The following is a 19,533-nucleotide window of genomic DNA, read 5'->3' as shown; positions in this document are numbered from 1 at the left end:
TATGTGTGTATATATGTATGTGTGTGTGTATGTGTATATGCATTTTGATAAAGCCAGAAACAAGGCCATCCCAAAATGGTCAACACCAAGGGGTCTCTGGTGTAGCATAACCCTTGGAACACAAGACTTGCAATGAGAACTAGATCTAATTATTAATTCATATATCTGCTGGTGACTAAATCAATTTCACGAGATGAGCTTTGGGCCTACATTTATTCATAAAATTTCAGAAAAATTACTTTTGCAAAGTAACAGAGAGCATAGAGATTTCCACGAGCCCTGCAGGTGTAGGTGCTAACTTGTTGGCTCCCTGATAGATCCTCTGGGGCACAGAAGGTGGTGCAAAGGGAGAAATGCAAGCCTTCTACTTTATCCACATCAGCAGATATAATTACTCTCAAACAAGGGTTTTGCTGAATCCAATATGAAACATTTCAGTCCTTGGAAACACTATATACAAAGGATATTAGAGGCAGTATGTCTATTGTTCATCTGCTAATGTCCCCAAATGTCACCAAGGTAATTACTTGGATGACATTTATGTGATGCAGCTGGACATTGTTACAGTTAATATAAAGCCTGCCTTTGGCAACCACTTTATTTCCACCTACATCAAACTGTGGGTGTGCGATCGCTTTTCTTGGGAGAGCACCCACCTCCTCCAAATTACATCTCTGACCCCAATTTTTTCTTCCTGTGCTCTGCACAGTAATAGCCAATGCAAAAGGGAAAAAAAATAGTACTATGTCATATGCCTTTATCTTAATATTTATATCTGGAATTTTTAGAGATGATTCCAAAAATTAAGATGACTCAAAATAATTCCTAAAATAGAATAACATTGATTCTTTTGAAACAGTTTCTATTATCTCCAGGAGTCTAGATTCACAAAATGCACATCATCAAAACTTTTTACCTCCATATAATTATATTCATTCTCAAAGATCAGATTGTTGGAAAAGGTGGATTGTAAAATATGTATATCACAATAATATTATATTCTCAGAGGCATAGAGTCAGGATCCCCCCCCAAAATACTCACATGCAAACTGGAGCTTCGCCTTCCGACTTAGAATTGTCCCCAGAAGATTGGTGGCCAGGCATTGGTAGGTACCAAAATCTTGATCTGTGTGGGGGCTACTGATTGCCAAACTGCCTCCATCCAACCTGTAGTGATAACTCATGGTAAAATCAATATCTGTGCCATTTTGCTTCCACCTTCAAGGGAAAAAAATCAAATTACACTTATAACATACAGAGTCAATTACTCTTTGTCTTAAACATCATGCAGTTTTAAGTTCTGCAAGCATTAAAAAAAAAAAAAAAAAAAGACATGGTTACATGTAGAGATAATCCCACCAATTTCACCCAAGGTAACTGTCTTGATGAGCTCAGTGATGTCAATGATTAGATTATTTGAAAGACCTACTCTTTACATGTTGCAAATATTCACCCAAATGTATAGAAAGAGGCAACAGAACTCTTGAAATGAGAAATAAAAATTAGACAATCAGTAATACCTGCCATCCTGTTCCTTTAGCACCTTTTCAAATAGCACATACCGTACCTGAACACCCACAACCGATATCTCAAAATTGAATGCCGCAAGTGATTTAAAGATAGAAATCCAAGAAGGGTATATCACAAATGGCACAAAGAATGGCAACAAAAATTTTATAATGGCAATTCGAAGCTGAAAGCAAAACAATAATAACCAGACTACTTTAGAACATGATTGTCTCTGTTAGTCTATTACTTGGAAAATTAGTCATGTTGAAAATATTTCAACAGTACTTGGAAATGCCAAACTAAAATTATACTTTAGCAAAACAAATGCTGTTTGAAAGGTTTTTATTTTAGGAAGCAAAAGTCTCTTGGCTTAGTTTATTAGTCAATAATCCTTTAGTAGATGAATTAACTAGCTGAAGGGCCTTCGAGTTTTATTTATTTTCAGAGACTCCTAAGTAGTTTTAGAAGTTATATTTGGATATTTTAAGAAAAATACATACCCAGTAATCATCCCTAACAAACTCGCTTCCTCTGCCTTTTACCTTCCAATTCCATCAAAGTCCCTAAACATTTTGAAGTAGGAATCTTGCATATTTAATGAGACACATTCCTAGGTCACAAGTTGTGTGTAGTCATATAAGCCATTTAGGAAAATAGACATTTAAAAATATTGAACATTTCAATGAAGGATTTATAAGGGGAAAAAAACAATATTGAATAATGACAACCAGTTGTAGGCATGGAGAGAGATCTTTTCTCACCCATTGCTAGGTTCATGACCAAGGCCTCTATAACAAAAGGAAGGTTAATAAGAGAAAAACATACAAATTAATTTAATATAAGTTTTACATGATATGAGGTCCTTCAGAAACAAAGACCCAAAGAAACAGGGATACCTGTGGATTTTAACGCTGGTTTTGATGAAGAACAGGTAGTCTTGTAGAAGGATGTCTGGATAAAAGTGGTATGATCTAATGGTAATAAATTGGGTGAAACATAGCAAAGCCTGCTTTTTCAGATTCTTCTTGGTGTCTTTGTGTCTTTGAGGGAGATTAAGGATGTCCCTTTCCTCTGGGTATAGGAAGGGGACCTCTGGAATGAAGTTTTTATGACCTGCTTCAGGGAAGAAGAGCAAGGGGAAGGTGAGAGTGACCTTCCTGTTTGGCATTTCTCAAATGCCAAGGTACCATATTTTGGGGTGGCGTGTCATGAACCTCATCACAGTCTTTTAGAAAAACAAGTAAATGGCCTCTTCGTATGGAATACAGCCTATTTCCGAACCACGTATTTTAGGGTCTATGCCAGCTTTGCTATGATTCTCCCCTTCATACTGAAATCATATTAAAGATATTTTGATGGGGGTGGCTGATTGTAAGAAATGAATGACATGTTACAGAATTAATCAGATGTCATTGACTTTTTTAGGAGCATCCTGAAACATCCCATGGGGAGAGTCTGACAAATGCCTACCAAAGTAGAAAAAAATATATAGACTTATTCCTCTACCCTATTAAAGATGTGAAGTGATAGATCAAATATCAAATCAATCAGAGGTTTTGAGCCAACTTTGTTACTTTTAAATTATTTAGTCATTTCCTGTGCACCTCAGCTTCTCTTTAATGAAAGGAAATTGAAAGACAGCAGTCAAAGAGCACATTTCATTTGCCTGGATTTTCTGCCATTTTTTTTTTCCTGAAGGAATTTGTATAGACGGTTTCTTATTTTCAATATTAGTGTAAGAGAAAGAAGAAAAAAAAAACAAAAAAACCTTTTCTTTCTTTAGGCCAATCTCAAGATGCCAATATTCTCGTTGCCAGGACTGTGATACTGTCTTTCATAATTTGCTTACAGGGCACAATCTTTGGACCTCCATGTTCCCTATCATTTTCAAAGCAAAGGATATACCATACTTAGTTTGCCAGCTCTCTTTAATTTTGGAATCAATCACTGAAATAACTGCTGTCATCATTACATGCTCCTAATTAAGCTCAGTAATTGTTTTTCAACACAAATTCAAAGTTGTTGGCTTAGCTACAGCAAATGAATTTTTCACGGTATCCCCACAATCACACTGATCGCTATGGTACAATGATTATTAAACTGTGCATATAGATCAGGGGTTCAACTCCTGGTGTGGGCTCTGTCCTGATTAATATGTTTAAATCAATGGAAAAACAGTATTAATGAATTCAAATGATTGCCATGCACACATAACTGATAGCATTGCACACTCAGGAGTGTTTTCTTATGATGCAAACTAGGAATTATGTTTTAAATGATTATTTTAAGCATCATCTGAATTAATAGCATATTAGTTCCAGGAAACATAATGGATCTGAACTAAAATCTTGACCTTTTGATGGCAGAACATCCTTCACTGTTAAATAGTTCAGTCCTGTGTCAAGAATATAATGGCTGGGGGCTGTGTTTGTTTGCTGTCCTTGCATAATGCATGTGTGTGTGTGTGTGTGTGTGTGTGTGTGTGTGTGTGTGTGTGTGTGTTTCAAAACTGGGCATTGCTTTTTAGACTTACATGGAGTACTTGATAAACGTACCTATTTCTCTTTTAAAAAAAGTTTTTATTTTTAATTGACAAATAATGATTGTGCATATTTACAGGGAATAATAATATAATGTTTCCATACACGTGTACATTTTGAAATGATCAAATCAGGATATTTAACATAGTCATCATCTCAAACATTTATCATTTCTTTGTGGTGAGAATATTCAAAATCCTCGATCCTAGGTATTTTAAAATACACAATACATTATCGTTAACTATAGTCCCTTTGCTGTGCATTAGAACAATAGAACTTATTCCTTCTACTTAACTGTAACTTTATGCCTTTTAACCAACGTCCCACTTTCCCTTTCTGCCCATTCCCCAGCCTCTGGTAAACACTATTCTACTTTCTACTTCTATGAGTTCAACGTTTTGGATTCTACCTATAAAGTCTAAAATTTTAAGTCTCTCTGGCTGATTGTAATATACACCAAATTTGAGGCCATTGCACCTGTGAGAAGAGTCCTAGTTCTAGCTTTGACATTCTCTTGCTGTATGTCCTTGGCCAAATCTCTGATCTCTCTAGAAGTCACTTCCATCAATTATAAAATTTGCACAATAATATGTATTTTGTTTAACAACCTCTCATGAGGTTGTTAAGATCGAGTGGGGAAATGAATAAAAAGGATAAAAGGGCAGAGAGACTACAATTATGGTTTTTCCTCAGAGGCTTACACCTTCTCTGGACTTCAGGTTGTCTTCATGACTAGGGCAGAGTAGACTGAAGTACAGAAAGGTCACCTCTGGTGACCAGGTAGAGAAGGGATGTGTCAGAAATCCTTGATGGTATTCAAAGTGCTTTTCTGATAGTGAGTATACCCCATGTAGAAATAATTTATGAATTTGTGTGTGTGTTACTTCATTTTTCCAAATAAAATATATATTCTGGGATAGAACCAAATTCCTTGCTATCTGATTTTCCTAGACTTTCTAGGTATATGAGCAATCCTTGTCAAGCACCATGTTTGGGTAACCTATTTCTTTTCCCTTTGCAAGGCTTCCTGGCTGGACTTTATATTCCCACGTGTTGCCTAGTCTTTGAAAAAATAAAGAGTAATGCTTTCTATGGGAAAGCTTTTGTCTAGACTTGCTTCATTTCTGTTTCTTCTTGCTGTCACTGAACTGTTTGGGGTGGTGTTTATTTCACTGGAAGTGACTTTAGCCAAGGTGCTTTTAAGCTGCTTCCAAAGTTCTGCTTTTAATATTGCTTTTCCCTATGAGATTTCATTTGCTATATTGAATTTGCTAAAAGAAAAAAAAAACAGATCTTAAATCAAGCACACCCTTATTTTATGGATAAGGAAGCTGATGCCAGGAGAGAGAAATGATTATTGCAAGGAATGACAGAGCTGTGACCAGAAATGACAACTCTTGGTTCTAAGACAAGAGTTCTTTGTATTGCTTCACACTGTGCCCAAATAACTTCAAATCATGTTAGCAGCTGTGAATCCTGAAGACTTTCCCTCTAGGATAGATACATACACACACACACACACACACACACACACACACTCACACACTCACACACACACATACACATCTTAAGGTGCATATGGCTATGAAGTTTATTTTAAATAAAATTTAAGTTAGAAAGGGTCATATTAAAACTAAAATTTCCCATTTCACTGCTAATGCACATTATGTGAAATATCTCTGCCCTTTGCTTTATTATCAATAAAATTGGGTCTGAGTCTGACATTTAAGCATTAAAAACTTAATTCTTTTCTCACTCTCTTCCCAAAGCATCTTGCCTATGAGTATTTTGTAATGTAATATTACCGATGAGCTAAACCAGCTTATGGGGGTTGGAAATACGAGGCTAAATTACTTGTCTTTAGCCCCCTAGATTACAAATATCTCAGAAACACAAGCTATTTAATAACATTAGAAATTATAGTTTTCATTCAGGGTATTTTTTCATAGATATAACCGATTAGCAGATTGTCTTGAGAACCACTATTTTGTATCTTCGTACCTGTTAAAAGCCAATATAGAGATAGATTTTATATAAGTACATGATTTATTTTTTATTTTGCTTATATTTAACAAACTTTTTAAAAAAAGTTTTTAGAGAGATTCATGTATTCTTTCTCTTCTCTAACAAACCCTACTAGTCCTGATGATCAGCCAAATTTGCTCTCAAAAATAAAATAATGACTTTAAGTATAAGTGATCCTGATAAATGTGTTAATCAGATTTTTATATATTTAGCCATATGTTAAATACAATAAGACAGCTCATCATTTAAGGAAAACTAACAAACCAACAAACCCTGAATGGAGTGAAGCAATTTGTAAAGTGAATGATCTTCCTCTAACAAATGAGTTGCATTGGTTTGGATAATCTAAAGACAGGAAAGCTATTGTAAGTGTAATGAAAAGACATACATATTTAGCTCTTTTGTTGTAAATGAAAAGAAGATGCTAAAGTTAGTTCAACAAAATACAAGATAAGGTAAAGTTGCCTTTAGCTTCGTGCATTTAAATCATTTATCTAGTTAACCTAGATAACTTTAAGATCAAAGTGATTATTCATATAAATACTATTATTCCTGCAAAATAAAATTAGGCAAAACCAGCTCATTTCGCCAAAATGGACTGAAATTGTCACTATGTGTGTGCCATTTTGACTTTATATCTAAAAATTAAGACTTAAAAAATTATGTTAAAGCTCAAAGCTTCAAACGTCATTTTAATATCTATTTTGTCTTTTCCTGTATTCACGCTGCATATGCAATTTTTACCAACAAAACATCCTGATTATTTACCCATGTACAATTTTTACATGCATATATTTTTGAATTTGTGAATTCCACCCACAATATGGATCATATTCTGCCTTTACTGCCAATTTGTAAATCAGACCAAAACATTACTGATTCTTCCTCCCTAGTATTCCACAGAAAATATGTAAAAACAAAAACAGTTTTTTCCTATTTGCCCAGAATAAAAATTCTCTTTCTGCCTTGTAAAGGATACATAGCTGTAATTGATGTATTTTTGTAACTACAATATTGCCCTGCATAGCAGCAATTTCAAGATTAAATGTTCTAAGCAAACCTTATCAATAAGACTGAGACATAATCGTGGTTACTTGGAGGTGGTGGTGGGGATGGAGTACATTACCTGAAAAGTAGCATGAGGGAACACATTGGGGCACGAGAAATGTCTCTATCTTTATCTGAATTATGGACACATAGCCATATACCTATGGAAAAATTCCTTGTGCTGTACACTTCAAATGAGGGCACTTTCTAAGACTCTATTGTGTGGATGTTTTAGCTCAATGAAAAAGAATGAAACAGTGCAGCTCCCAGAGGTAGGATTTTACCTATAATGGGGTGAAGGGTAACCACTAGCAGCACAATTCAAGATGATTTCAGATTTTGATAAACCCAAAGGAAAAATGACATCTTCTGGCTCCTGAGTAAAAATAGGGCGGCTGAAAAGTCCATCACCTGGGGAAAAAAAAAAAAAAAAAAAGAATGACATCACTAAATGAATAACAACAAAAAAAACAGAACCCTGCTTTCAATGGGAGTCTATATTAAATATCAAGTTGATACACATTTTTTAAAAACTTGTATTTTGAAACAATCTCAAAATTACAGAAAATGTTGCAAAAACAGTCCAAAGATTTTTTTTTCTGAATCATGTAGAGTAATTCTGCAAACTGCAATCACCTCAAATAAATTAGTGTATATTTCCTACAACTATAGAACATTTGTCTATATAACCATAATGAAACCAACAGTATTAAGAAATTAACATCAATTCAGTACTAGCATCTCATCCTCAGGCCCTATTTCACCACTGTGCCCAATAAAATCCTTTATATAAAAGGGATCCAGCTGAGAATCACAAGTTTCACTTAATTGTTATGTCTTTTGAGTCTCCTTCAATCTGGAACAGTTCCCCAGTCTTTCCTTGATTTCCCTGACTTTGACACCTTTGAAAATTGCAAAGCAGTTATTTGGTAAAGTTTCACTTAATCTGGGCTCATCTAAACAGTCAGGTACTAAAGGCAGGGCACAGGCTCTTTCCTGTACAGGTAGGAGCTGCACCCTGAAAATGCAGGCCATAGGAAGGTAGAAAAATATTAATAAAACCAGTGAATTGGCTTTTTAAAAAAATTATCATTATGAAGAAGGCTCCTCCCAAGCAGTGAATATGCAGATCCCATTGTCTTGCTCTCTGTTTCCCTTCCCTTCCTCTTAGAAGATAGAATGAAACACTGTTTCATTATGATCAATTTCAGGCATAGGATGTTCTTTATATATTGCATCCTATCAGGTGGCTGCTTAAGCGTATCTGTCCCTTTATTGCTGAAGTTAAACGATCATTTGATTAAGGTGGTGCCTGCCAGATTTCTCCACTAAAAAGTCATGCTTTTTCGTTTTTTCTTTGTAATTAGTATTTTGTGGTTTGGGACTTTAGAGAATACAAACATACCATTGCTCAAACATTTAAAATTTTTATTCGTATATTTCTATCAGTATGGTCTACTTTATTTAATACGTGAATCCAAGGGTTCTTATTTTATTAAATGAATTACACAATCCATTACGATTTATTTTGGTGCTCAAATTGTCACTCATTTGGTCATCGGGAGCCCTCGCTAACTGACTTCTTTGCCCTTTGGCACGACCTTACCATTCTTTGAACTCTTCCTTGCTTTCTGGTATAAGAAAGAGTTCCAGGAGCATCTTGCGTTTCCCCTGCCCCAGCCACAGAAATTGCAATTCTTTTTCTAAGAAAACTTGACTTCTCTCATTAGAGAATGGCGTTTAGAAGCCATGATCTGGAATTTTTTATTGAGGTGCTGTTTTTCTGAGTCCCTCTCTGTGGATGTGTGTTGGTGTGTGTGTGTAGATTGTGTGTGTGTAGATTGTGTGCATGTGTGCGTGTGTGTATCTAAAATGATGTGTAATGGTTTGAGTTTCCTCTGTCCATATTTGTAATTCCCTGTTCAGACTGCAAGAACCCTGGCTCTGATTATCTTCAGTGCATGTATGCATTTGTTCAATCCCTTTTTCTGTAACTCATCTCCTATTACTGCCACCTATTATTTCACCCTGTGCAGGTTCTGACACCCACTCCCACTTTTACCCACATGGACAACTTTCCACATCACCCAGGATCTGATGGCTCATGCTGGAACACTCCCCTCCTCTTGGAGACTCTGTCCTCCCTCTGCTTACCTCCAACACCAGACTTCGGGCTTCTATCTTGAACAATCTTCCCTGAAATTAGAACCTGCCCCCCTCTTCCCAGGCTCTGATTCGCTGTGCCAGGCCACCCCACTGTGGGCCTGTCCTTCTCGCCTTGCTTGGGCTCTGCCACCCTACTCCCTGCCATTGCTCCCTAGCCCTGCCCTGCACCCTTCTCAGCCCTCTCAGGTTCCAGCACCCCCTGCTGGGCTGCTGCGGTTCTTTTCTCCCATGCTCACATGGGGGCCGACCTCACTCACCTCCCTCCAATGGCATCTGGACTGAATTATCTATCCTGAAAGGTAGGGAAGAGGAAGAGGAGGAGCTCAGTACTAATGGATAAAGTGAAATTCTGTATTTGTGTTTATGTGCAATCTACAACGTGAAACATTAACCTGATCATATTAGGCCTTAATTTGAAGTCCAGTCCATAACTCTAATAACTGTACTTAAGTGACATGTGACGGTATAGTCATTTCCTCTGGTATCACCCACAGCACCAGAGAATCTCGAAGGTGGAAGATCTTTTGTAGGCCATTCAGCTCAGACTTCTTGGTTTAGAAAGACAGTAGAGTGAATGGCTAAGATCATGTGCTTTGGAATCAAATGGGCCTCCATGGATTTGAGCAATCCTCTGTGTCCTTTTCCGTAAAATAGATTTAATATGCACATCATATGATTGTTTTGAGATGTAATGATGTCTTGCTAATAAAGTATGGTACGTTGTGCCTACTAACAAGTAAATAGTCATTGAATTGTAACAACCATCATCAGCATCAGCATCATCAGCATCACCATCCTTATTATTACAAAGAAGGAAATTGAAACACGGAAAGTTGAAACACTGTGTTTTTTTTGTTTTTTTGTGTTTTTTTTTCCAAATTCACCATCTGTTTTAACAGAGAGCAAGAAATGAAATTTAGGTTTCCTGATTCCTACTCCATTGTTTTTACCATCCACTCAGATCTGCTTCTATCCCATTAGTCTTCTAAAATATTTGCACCCAGGTAGAATAAATTATTTTTGTTAACTTCATCTTAAATTGTAATTTCAGTACAATGCATTATCGGCCCAAAAGTAAAGACAGGCAGAAGTTTTAATTTCAGCCTAGTCAGTTACTAGCTCTGTAATGCTGGACAAGTTACTTAACCACTCTGGTTCTCTGGTTTCTCAGATGCTAAATGGCAATACCACAGCTTATATCTTAGTGTTGCTGTAAAGGTTGATGGAGAAAGAGTAGACTGAAGATGGATTACAGACTTTTCTTACCTAATTAAATGTGCAAGACATTATAAATACAAACAAGTAAACAAACAGAAATCAACAACATCTGAACAAGAAAGAGGGCCTATCACAGTGCCATTGGCTTACAAATAATCAAAACAAAGAAAAAAATAAAAACAATGGTTAAGTAAGAAGAGCCTTGCCAGGCTCAGGGAAGTAAAAGAGTTCTGGACTTTCTAATTTTGTCCCCTCCTGTTGTAAGATTGGTGAAATGACATTCTGAGATGTTCATTGCAACTTCTACATGGAAATAAGCAAACTTGTATGTATATGGATAGTCTATATTTATTTTTTATTCTTCTTATTGAAGAGTAGAGAAAGGGGCTTCTGGAGAGAAAAAGATGAAATAGGGAAATATAAAGAGTAAAGCTAATTTTATTTCACACATTAATGCTTAACACCTATTCACTCACTTGGTAAAACTCAGAAGCCCATTAAAGAAGTGAAACATCTCCCAACGAGATACACCTATCATTCCTCCAGCAGTAATTTTGCTACAATCCATTTTAAAAATCTTAGAATAGAAAAAAAGCACCCAAATGTTCTAAAAAAGGCCGAATTTCACTCAATCCTACCAGTATGTAATGCTGCAAAATGTGGATACTCATGATATATTTGGTCCCCAGACTGGAGCTAAGAAGGAGAAAACAAAATCCTACCAGTATGTAATGCTGCAAAATGTGGATACTCATGATATATTTGGTCCCCAGACTGGAGCTAAGAAGGAGAAAACAAACAGGTCCCAAATTTGATAAAAAGAAAGTTAAGAAATATCTCTCTCTATTAAGTAAAAAGTGAATTTTATATACGCAGTTTCTCAAGCATGAACAATATGAAAAGAAATGGAATAACCTCTATGCAAATATATATATTGCAACAATAAAAGAGAAAAACATGGCATGCCAAAGACAGACGAAATACCCAATCAAGAAGAAAATATAACTCAAGGAAACCTAGGCAGTTTCTCAAAATTGTTTCATGCAGTAGAATAAGAACATGGATTTTAAAAAATAACATGATAATTGCAAGATTGAAAAAATGCACAAAAAATAGAATCAGAAAAATTTGGAGAGTGCAAATGTAAGGATACAAATTGCAATCAAAATTGCATCATTAAAAAGCTAATAAATCAATTAGAAGAGTCAAGCAATAAAACAGACACCCACTGAAAGCCAAATTACTGATATAAAGATTTGAGATGATTATAATTATCTCATATAATTTGGAAAAGCACAGATAATAAAGCAATTGTGGAAAAGGAAATGAATAAGAAAGATAGACACAGATGATCAACATAAAGACTCTTGATGTCACTGAATTAGAGAATTAGACAAATGTATCAGAAGATCTCATCAAGAATAATTCCTGTAAATTGAAGGAATACTCCACATTTAGGAACATTTGACAGAGAGACCACTCAGCACTAATGTGTGTTCTGGTTAAGTGACTGATCTTCAAAGTTAAAGAAAAACCTTGAAAGAAGATCAGGCTAAAATAGCAAATCATTTAAAAGAGTAAAAGAATAAAATCATATTAATCTCTGTAAACAGTAGCATCCTATACCAGAAAACAATGAGAAAAGTCTACAAATATTCTGAATGAAAAGAGTCAAATGAATATTATCACCCAAGACACCTTTCAAATATAATGGCATCTGACAGACATTCTTGTGCATTAAAAAAAAAAAAGTTACATGAAAAAACTAACATAAAAAATAACATGAATGACTATTCTTAAAGAGATCACTTAACAATGAAATCCATTTAGTTAAAAATGAACCAAGTGGCCAGGCGTGGTGGCTCATGCCTGTAATCTTAGCACTCTGGGAGGCTGAGGTAGGAGGATTGCTTGAGTTTAGGAGTTTGAGACCAGCCTGAGCAGAAGTGAGACCCTGACTCTACTAAAAATAGTAAAAATTAGCCGGGGATGGTGGCACATGCCTGTAGTTGCAGCTACTTGAGAGGCTGAGGCAGGAGGATCGCTTGAGCTCAGGAGTTCTAGATTGTAGTGAGCTATGATCACGCCACTGCATTCCAGCTGGGCAACAGAGTGAGACTCTGTCTCCAAAAAAAAAAAAAAAAAAAAATACAACAGCAAACAGATCTCAAGAATGAAGGAGGAATAAGAGTACATACTGAATACATTCAAACATAAAACTTACACTTAAGAACCATGTAGTTACAGTTATAGAACAGAATATGAATACAATAAACTTGAATAAACGAAACATAATAATATAAACAGAAAAATGAGGGATGGACAACATAGCTATATATATATATATAACAGCTAATATCTTTCATAGCAAAAAGACTATATATACATATATGTATATACAACATATGTACATATAATATTATTGTATTTAAAACATAAACACTCTGATCTCTTAGTACCTCTTGCATCTTTTAACCTTAGAGGAATAATTTAGGAAATATATGTATATGTCTTATTGTTTCAAATTATATATTAGAAGTTCAAATTTTTCTTCATTTTTATTTTGTTTTATTCTTACTTTTGTTAAGCTAAAATAAAATGTAACCTTGATGTTAAAAGTAGTGCCTTTGTATGCTTTTATCTATCTACACATTAATACAGTATACCTTCTCTCTGTGTATACATAAAAAGATGGCTACAATTTTACCAATATTAACAATTTTGGGTTTGCAGGGAAATTTTATTTGGAATAAGTGTTCTCAATTTCTTTGTATGATTTTTCACAGTTTGAATGATTGAAATAAACATGTATTATGTTAAAGAAACAACTGACATTTTGTTTAATGAAGAAAAGAGATTGGAGGAAAATATGTGGATATAGTAACCTAAGTTTTGATGGTGGGAGTATGAATGGCTTTTTTACTCTTTTTTTTTTTGTAGATCTCTATAACTTTAAATTTTCCAACCCCTCATCCTTCCCTTTACCCTGGCCCTTACACACACACCGAAAACAACACCTGGCTGAAATAACACATATTAAAAAACATACATAATACCAGGCACAAAATAGGTACACCACATACACTAATTTATTTATCTTCTTTTACTTTCACTCAGAGAAACGTCCTGTTCAAATTTCATGTAGTCCAAATTTGGGGTACAACTTGGCTTAATAATATTGTCTATTTGCAGAAGTGATTTGTGACTATGCATACACAAATTACTAAATTAAAGCTCCATGACACCTTTTGTGAAATACATATTTCTATTCCCATTTGATAGATGAGGAACTTAAAACTAAAGGTGTTCGCTGACAAACTTTGGTTCATTTTGAAAGACACAAATTCTTGGTCTTAGTGAGTTACCATCAATCAGTTGATTCTTTTCATTTATATATACTTTTTTATCAACTTTTTAAGAACTTTAATGCATACCACTTGATAAGTAAAGGCCTACTTTTCAACTGGTTGTTTGATGTCATTTGACAAACTGTTAGTTTTTCTTATACTGTAGTGAAATAATTAAGTAATAGCAGGCTTTGTTGCTTTGCATTATCAGAAAGCAAAGACAATATTTTCTGTACATGAACAGCTGAAAACATGTGACACTATGATATCAAAACTGGAAATCAAGGTATGTGTTCAAGGACTTTTGCTTTATGCATGTATTTGAGGATGCAAAGAGTGTTAGTATTTTGAGCTACTGTAACAGTAAGTAATTAAATAATTGTATTGAAGACATTACTGTACGATCACTATAATTATAATGCTACTGTGTAGAAAATGTTTTATTTGGCTATAAGCAAGAACTGTGCAATAGGTGAACCCTGAAAATAAATGCTTTAAAGTGATAATTAAATCATACAGCCATACAATCATAAAATTACACAATGTTATTGAAAACATGCAGAGTTCTGCTTTCTTCTTTCATTATCTTTTATAGAATTAAAAACAATTAATTCTGTGATCTGACTGCAATATCGGATCAAACCTACCATTGCCTAAAGTTTATTGTCATTCCCTGAATATTGAAAATTTTTTATTCTGTCTAGTCAGTCACATTCCCACATTTCTGAATAGTTCATGAACCACTTTATGGAGAAGTAGCTCTTATCTCATAGGAGCGGACACTTAAAGGCATGTTTGATTTACTTATTCTGTTCTTCTAGCCATGGCTGACTGAACCAAAAGTGAATATTTTCCTACTGGGCTGCTGATTTTCTCTCTGTTGGGAATTTGGAGATAATACTGAGATGCTAGTCTCTGCTGGTTGCTTGAGGCAGAGACTAGCATCTCTTAATACTCTTTCCAGATATTTATGAGGCAGTTTATAAATATTAGAGCATCTATCTATCTTCCGTAAAACTCACAAAGAGATACAGATATAAAAGTCTACACTAGTCTATACAAAGACAGACATTGAGATAAACAAATGGGGTGGGGGAGAGAGAGAGAGAGAGAGAGAGAGAGAGAGAGAGAGAGAGAGAGAGAGAGAGAGAGAGAGAGACCAGAATGATGGACAGAAGGAATAATTGAGAGAAAAATGGATTTATTCCCTGAGCTTTTCGATCCTTGGTTCCAGCTTCTCATGAAACCTTCCTCTGGGTTACATGAGCCACCAACTGTATAGTTTCTGTTTCTTACAACTACAACAGCCTTGAGAAACACAGCTTTAGATTAATCATAGTGAGAGACCAATGTGCTGCTGCCTTTCTTCTCCCCATAAAAACAAACATGTAGAAAACCTGGGCAGGTAACCATCTACTTTTAGAGGAAGTCAAACTCAAGTACTATAGAAGGCTCATATCTAAAAGAACACAGAACTAAAAGTCATTACTATCCATGGTTCTACTTGAATCCCATCATTGGAGCCTGGAGCAAATTTCAGTTTTCACAGAGGGATAAGACTAGAGATCTCCAAGATCATACCCATATACAAAGCACCAGGGGTCTTTCCATGTTACAATCTTGTCCCTTGCAATCTATTCTCCCCATCCCCCAGGTTCCTAGAGCTTCCTGAATATCCTCTACTGCAGAAATCGAATTTGCACATATGTTTGAGGATCTTCCATCTGCCATCAGTTGGGGCACTGCATGTTAGTTGAGCAGCTGGTCAAACAGGGATCCCAGGGACCAGTGGGTCAGTAAATGGGCCATATTGCACCAAGTGGTAGGGTGACCCCCCTCCCAGGACTTCTCAGGGTCATTCAGAAGGTATTCCCATGCCAAAGGAGAGTGACATTAAAAAGCAAATAAAAAACACCACACCAGGTCAAGGGAGACATCATAAAAGTACAGAAGAAGTTTATATTTTCATACCTTAAATGACAATTTTTTCTTCTTGCTTTTTGTACAAGGAGGCTCACATTTTCATGATGCATTGGCCTCTGCAAACTATGTTGCTGATCTTGACTGAAGCTTACAGAAATTAAATAATTCGCTCAAGATCACATCCCTAGTAATGTTCTGGAGCTCATATTCAAATCCAGGTTTGACTCCAAGTCAAAGGTTGAACAGATTATAACATATCCACTTGAGTTCTGTACACTCTCAGGACTAAAAATGCTCCACTACTCTTCCCAGCTTTATTTTTCTTCTATTACTAAGCCTCTGCCTTAGTTTTCCAAACTTAAGTTCTTTAAGTTATAGAACTTAATTTAGACTAAGCTCAATTATGTCTTTCTTAGAATGCAGGTTCTATGAAGAGAAGAGCTTTTCCTCTCTTCCTCCTTCCCTCTCTTCCTTTCTTCTCCTTCTGCTTCTTCCTCCTCTTTTCTCTTCTCTCTTGCTTTTACCAACTTCCCTTTGTCTTTCAGGCAAGGACTAACATTTTAAAATAGAAAAAAAATCTCAGAGAAATTTCCACCTAATTTACATAAAAAAAGGAAAAGTAATTTCAGGAAGGTCAGGTGTCCTATTTAAGAACTAGAGAGACACCTGAGTCTTAAATCAGAAGAGTAAGTTCTGAACTGGAAGTCCTATAATCGGTTGATGTTTACCTTGCGAAGGGTTTTATGCAGGGAAGATACATTAAGCTTATTTTGCAGAAGAAAAAATAAGTAAACTTCATCAGCTATGTTCAAGAATAAAGATATCAAAGCTAGAGTTTTAAAAATAGTTATGAAATTACAGTAAACATCCAAGCAGAGAGGCACATCTTCAACTAAGAAGCTTAAACTGGGGAGAAAAAATTGAGAGCAAAAATTAAAAGGTGATTTGCCAACTCATTGAATGTGGGAGGATGATTAAGTAGAAAGAAAACATTAAAGGTTGCTTGGAGATTTAATGTTTTTTCAAAATAGAGGAAAAAAGAAGAGGGTTTGTAGCTAGAAAAAAAAAATACTAACTCAAGCATGGAGATGTTGATTTTGGTGGGTGCTTGGGGCTCACAGGTTTAGTTGTCCAACAAACAGAAATACTAATGTAGTCCAGTAGTGAGGGATGGGCTGGAGAGATGGATTTTTAGAATCATTGCCTATTAAATTCTAAGGAAAAGAAAATTTTATACAAATAATGGTTTGATAAGGGTATATTTTATGAATGTATTTAAAATTATTTCAAAGCTGTACATTCAAAAATCCCTTGAATGTCAAGTATTAAGTGGATTCAAGCCATGCTTGAAATTGGCACTGTTTTCACAAGATGCATAATTAGATAATCGGTGGCTCTTTACTCGGTAAACACCAAAGGTCTGAAAAAGAGTTGCAGGGTTACCTAATGGTGGCCTTGCTTATTGACCACTTTCACACAGTAGATGTTTAAGAAGACAATTCCTAGTTAAAAATCTTCTTGTAACATAATGGCATCATTCTGGTTATGTTTGTTGCTACAGAGTTATTAACTGATGATATACACATGGTGTGTAAAGTTGAAGATCTGTAGTATTTCAGTCCAGTCAGACATCTGTGAGGACCTTGTGATTTGAAAGTTAAGCATTAAACCTGCCCATAAAAGTATATGACATATTGGAAGTACCATGCAGATTATAAAGTAAAGCATAATAAGAAGTGTTCATTACCATACATATTTTGCATTCTGTTGACCACTTCAGGTTAAAGTCAGACCAAAATAAAATCTACATCATTGCTTATTTAGATATTGTCAGCACACAAGGATAAAATTCAACAAGTAAATTTGAACAACTTTTATTTTCTCTATGCATTGAGTCTTTATTCACTGGCAATGCAAAAATAAATGTATTACATTCAAGAAGCTGACAATTAAATAGGAGCAATTTTGGCACATAGTAAGTGCCAGGATAAAGTTGAACTTATCTGTGAATTATCTTATTTGGTCCTTACAAGAACTCTGTGAGGTAGATTCTAATATTCCTATTTTAAAGAAGAAGAAACTGAGGTTTAGACAATGTAAGTAACTTGCTCAGTATCAACACCTAGAGAGTGGGAAGGACCTATTATAAATCTAGGCAATCCGACTCCAGAACCCATACTCTAAATCAGTAGGATATATACTCCAGAAAGGGAAACTGACAGGAAAACAATTAACTAACTACAATATTACCATATAAGCATTACACCAAAAGCATAAATATAATTTAAAAGGAGCCCAGAGGATGAAGCAATTAATTCTACCTGTAGGTTATGGAAGAATGCCAAAAGAGGCAATATTTGAGCTCTTCGTGCAAGAATGAAAATAAGAACGCCAGAGAAAGAAGTTATAGTAAGGAATTGTTGAGCAGAAGAATGGCTTGAATAAAGATACAGAAATACATGTCATTCAAGGAAATATAGTCTGGAAGGTAAGAGAATAATGGAATGTAAGTGTGAAATGGTAGACATGCTACAGTTTTGAAGCATAGTAAATGACATGACAGAGGTTTGCAATTGATCTGTAAACATTTAGAAAACATGGACGTGTTCTCAGTTTGAAGCAGGATTATGATATGTTTAGATCTATGACTCACTGGAGGAAGGATAGGGAAGAGAAACCACGGATCAAGGAGATTATTTATCAAACATTCGAAAACACTGAGATAATTGGGCATTGTCAGTAGGCATAAAGAGAATGAGAATGATGTGAGAGCTATTTTGAAGTATGCAGCAGCAATAAATACCAACAAAATATTATTAATGATTTGATGCGTGGGATGAGGAAAAGATGGCATTAAAGATTAATATGAGCCAGCTATTATGGATGAATGCAAGGATGCATCTATGTTGGTTGAGGTCTTTAGCTGTTAAAGAAAGAAGAGAAAGATGAGGAGCAGTGAGGATGAAAGGGGATGAGAAAGCAGACACAATGTTAATTTATTTTCCATTCATTTATCGAACAAACATTTATTTGTGGGATTACTATATGCTATAACTATCTGAGGGCCTGGAAATATAGCAGTGAACAAAATTGCTAAAATTGCTTCTGTGATACAGCTTGTATTCCAATTGGGGGAGACATAAGATAAATCAACAAATAAACAGATGGTGTATGAGATTGTTGTAAGTGCTATGGAGAAAAATAAACAGCAAGGGAGCTAGGAATTCTGGGTTGAGGTGGGTGTTTTTTTTTTTTTTTTAATATATATAAAAAGTGGTGAAAGAAAGCATCACTGGTCTAGTAATAGCTGCACAGAGTCCTAAAGAAAAGTGGGTACAAGACACGCATTGAGAAAACAATTTAGAAGAGCAGCAAGTGCCAACCCCTGAGGCTGAAGGCATTGACGTAATTTAAGTGACTTTATTGGTGGCTTAGAGCAGAGTGTTTGTGGTATAGATGAATAACAATTGGATTTTAGATATATATTTTTTGTATGCCAAGGCAATGAGATTTGTAAAGTATTGGAGAAAAATTTGGAAATCATGGATAAGTGCAAGTTATTTAGTCTAACTAAATAGAGGAATAAGTTTTTCCATTTTCTGGTGAGAGGAAATACTACAGTGAAACAGTTTGGTTGTGTTGGTGGGGGAACCAAGAGTTTGGTTTTATAAATGTAAGTTCAATAAGGCATTCTATTAAAATATCTAAGATGTTGTCCTGTCCATGAGTCTGCAGTTCTGGAGAGATTTATGGACTGA

At 35.3% G+C, this 19,533-nt stretch overlaps 1 protein-coding gene across 3 annotated transcripts in view; it reads right to left on the bottom strand.

Annotated features, from left to right (window-relative positions):
* The window catches only part of CNTN6 (contactin 6), a 282,265-nt gene that overhangs the window by 148,707 nt on the left and 114,025 nt on the right, over positions 1-19,533 (bottom strand). For all 3 annotated transcript variants that reach the window (XM_075998472.1, XM_012740481.3, XM_012740492.3), the window contains exons 3-4: positions 7,406-7,532; positions 1,043-1,218 (exon numbers count right to left, since the gene is read on the bottom strand). Coding sequence is in view for 2 of the 3 variants with exons in the window: in XM_012740481.3 (XP_012595935.2) it covers positions 1,043-1,218; positions 7,406-7,532 (303 nt within the window). In the remaining variant the exon portion in view is untranslated. The remainder of the gene's footprint in view (positions 1-1,042; positions 1,219-7,405; positions 7,533-19,533) is intronic.

Source organism: Microcebus murinus, chromosome 28 (assembly GCF_040939455.1).
Source record: "Microcebus murinus isolate Inina chromosome 28, M.murinus_Inina_mat1.0, whole genome shotgun sequence".
Taxonomy (NCBI): Eukaryota; Metazoa; Chordata; class Mammalia; order Primates; family Cheirogaleidae; genus Microcebus; species Microcebus murinus.
This window is presented reverse-complemented; position numbering and strand designations above follow the sequence as displayed.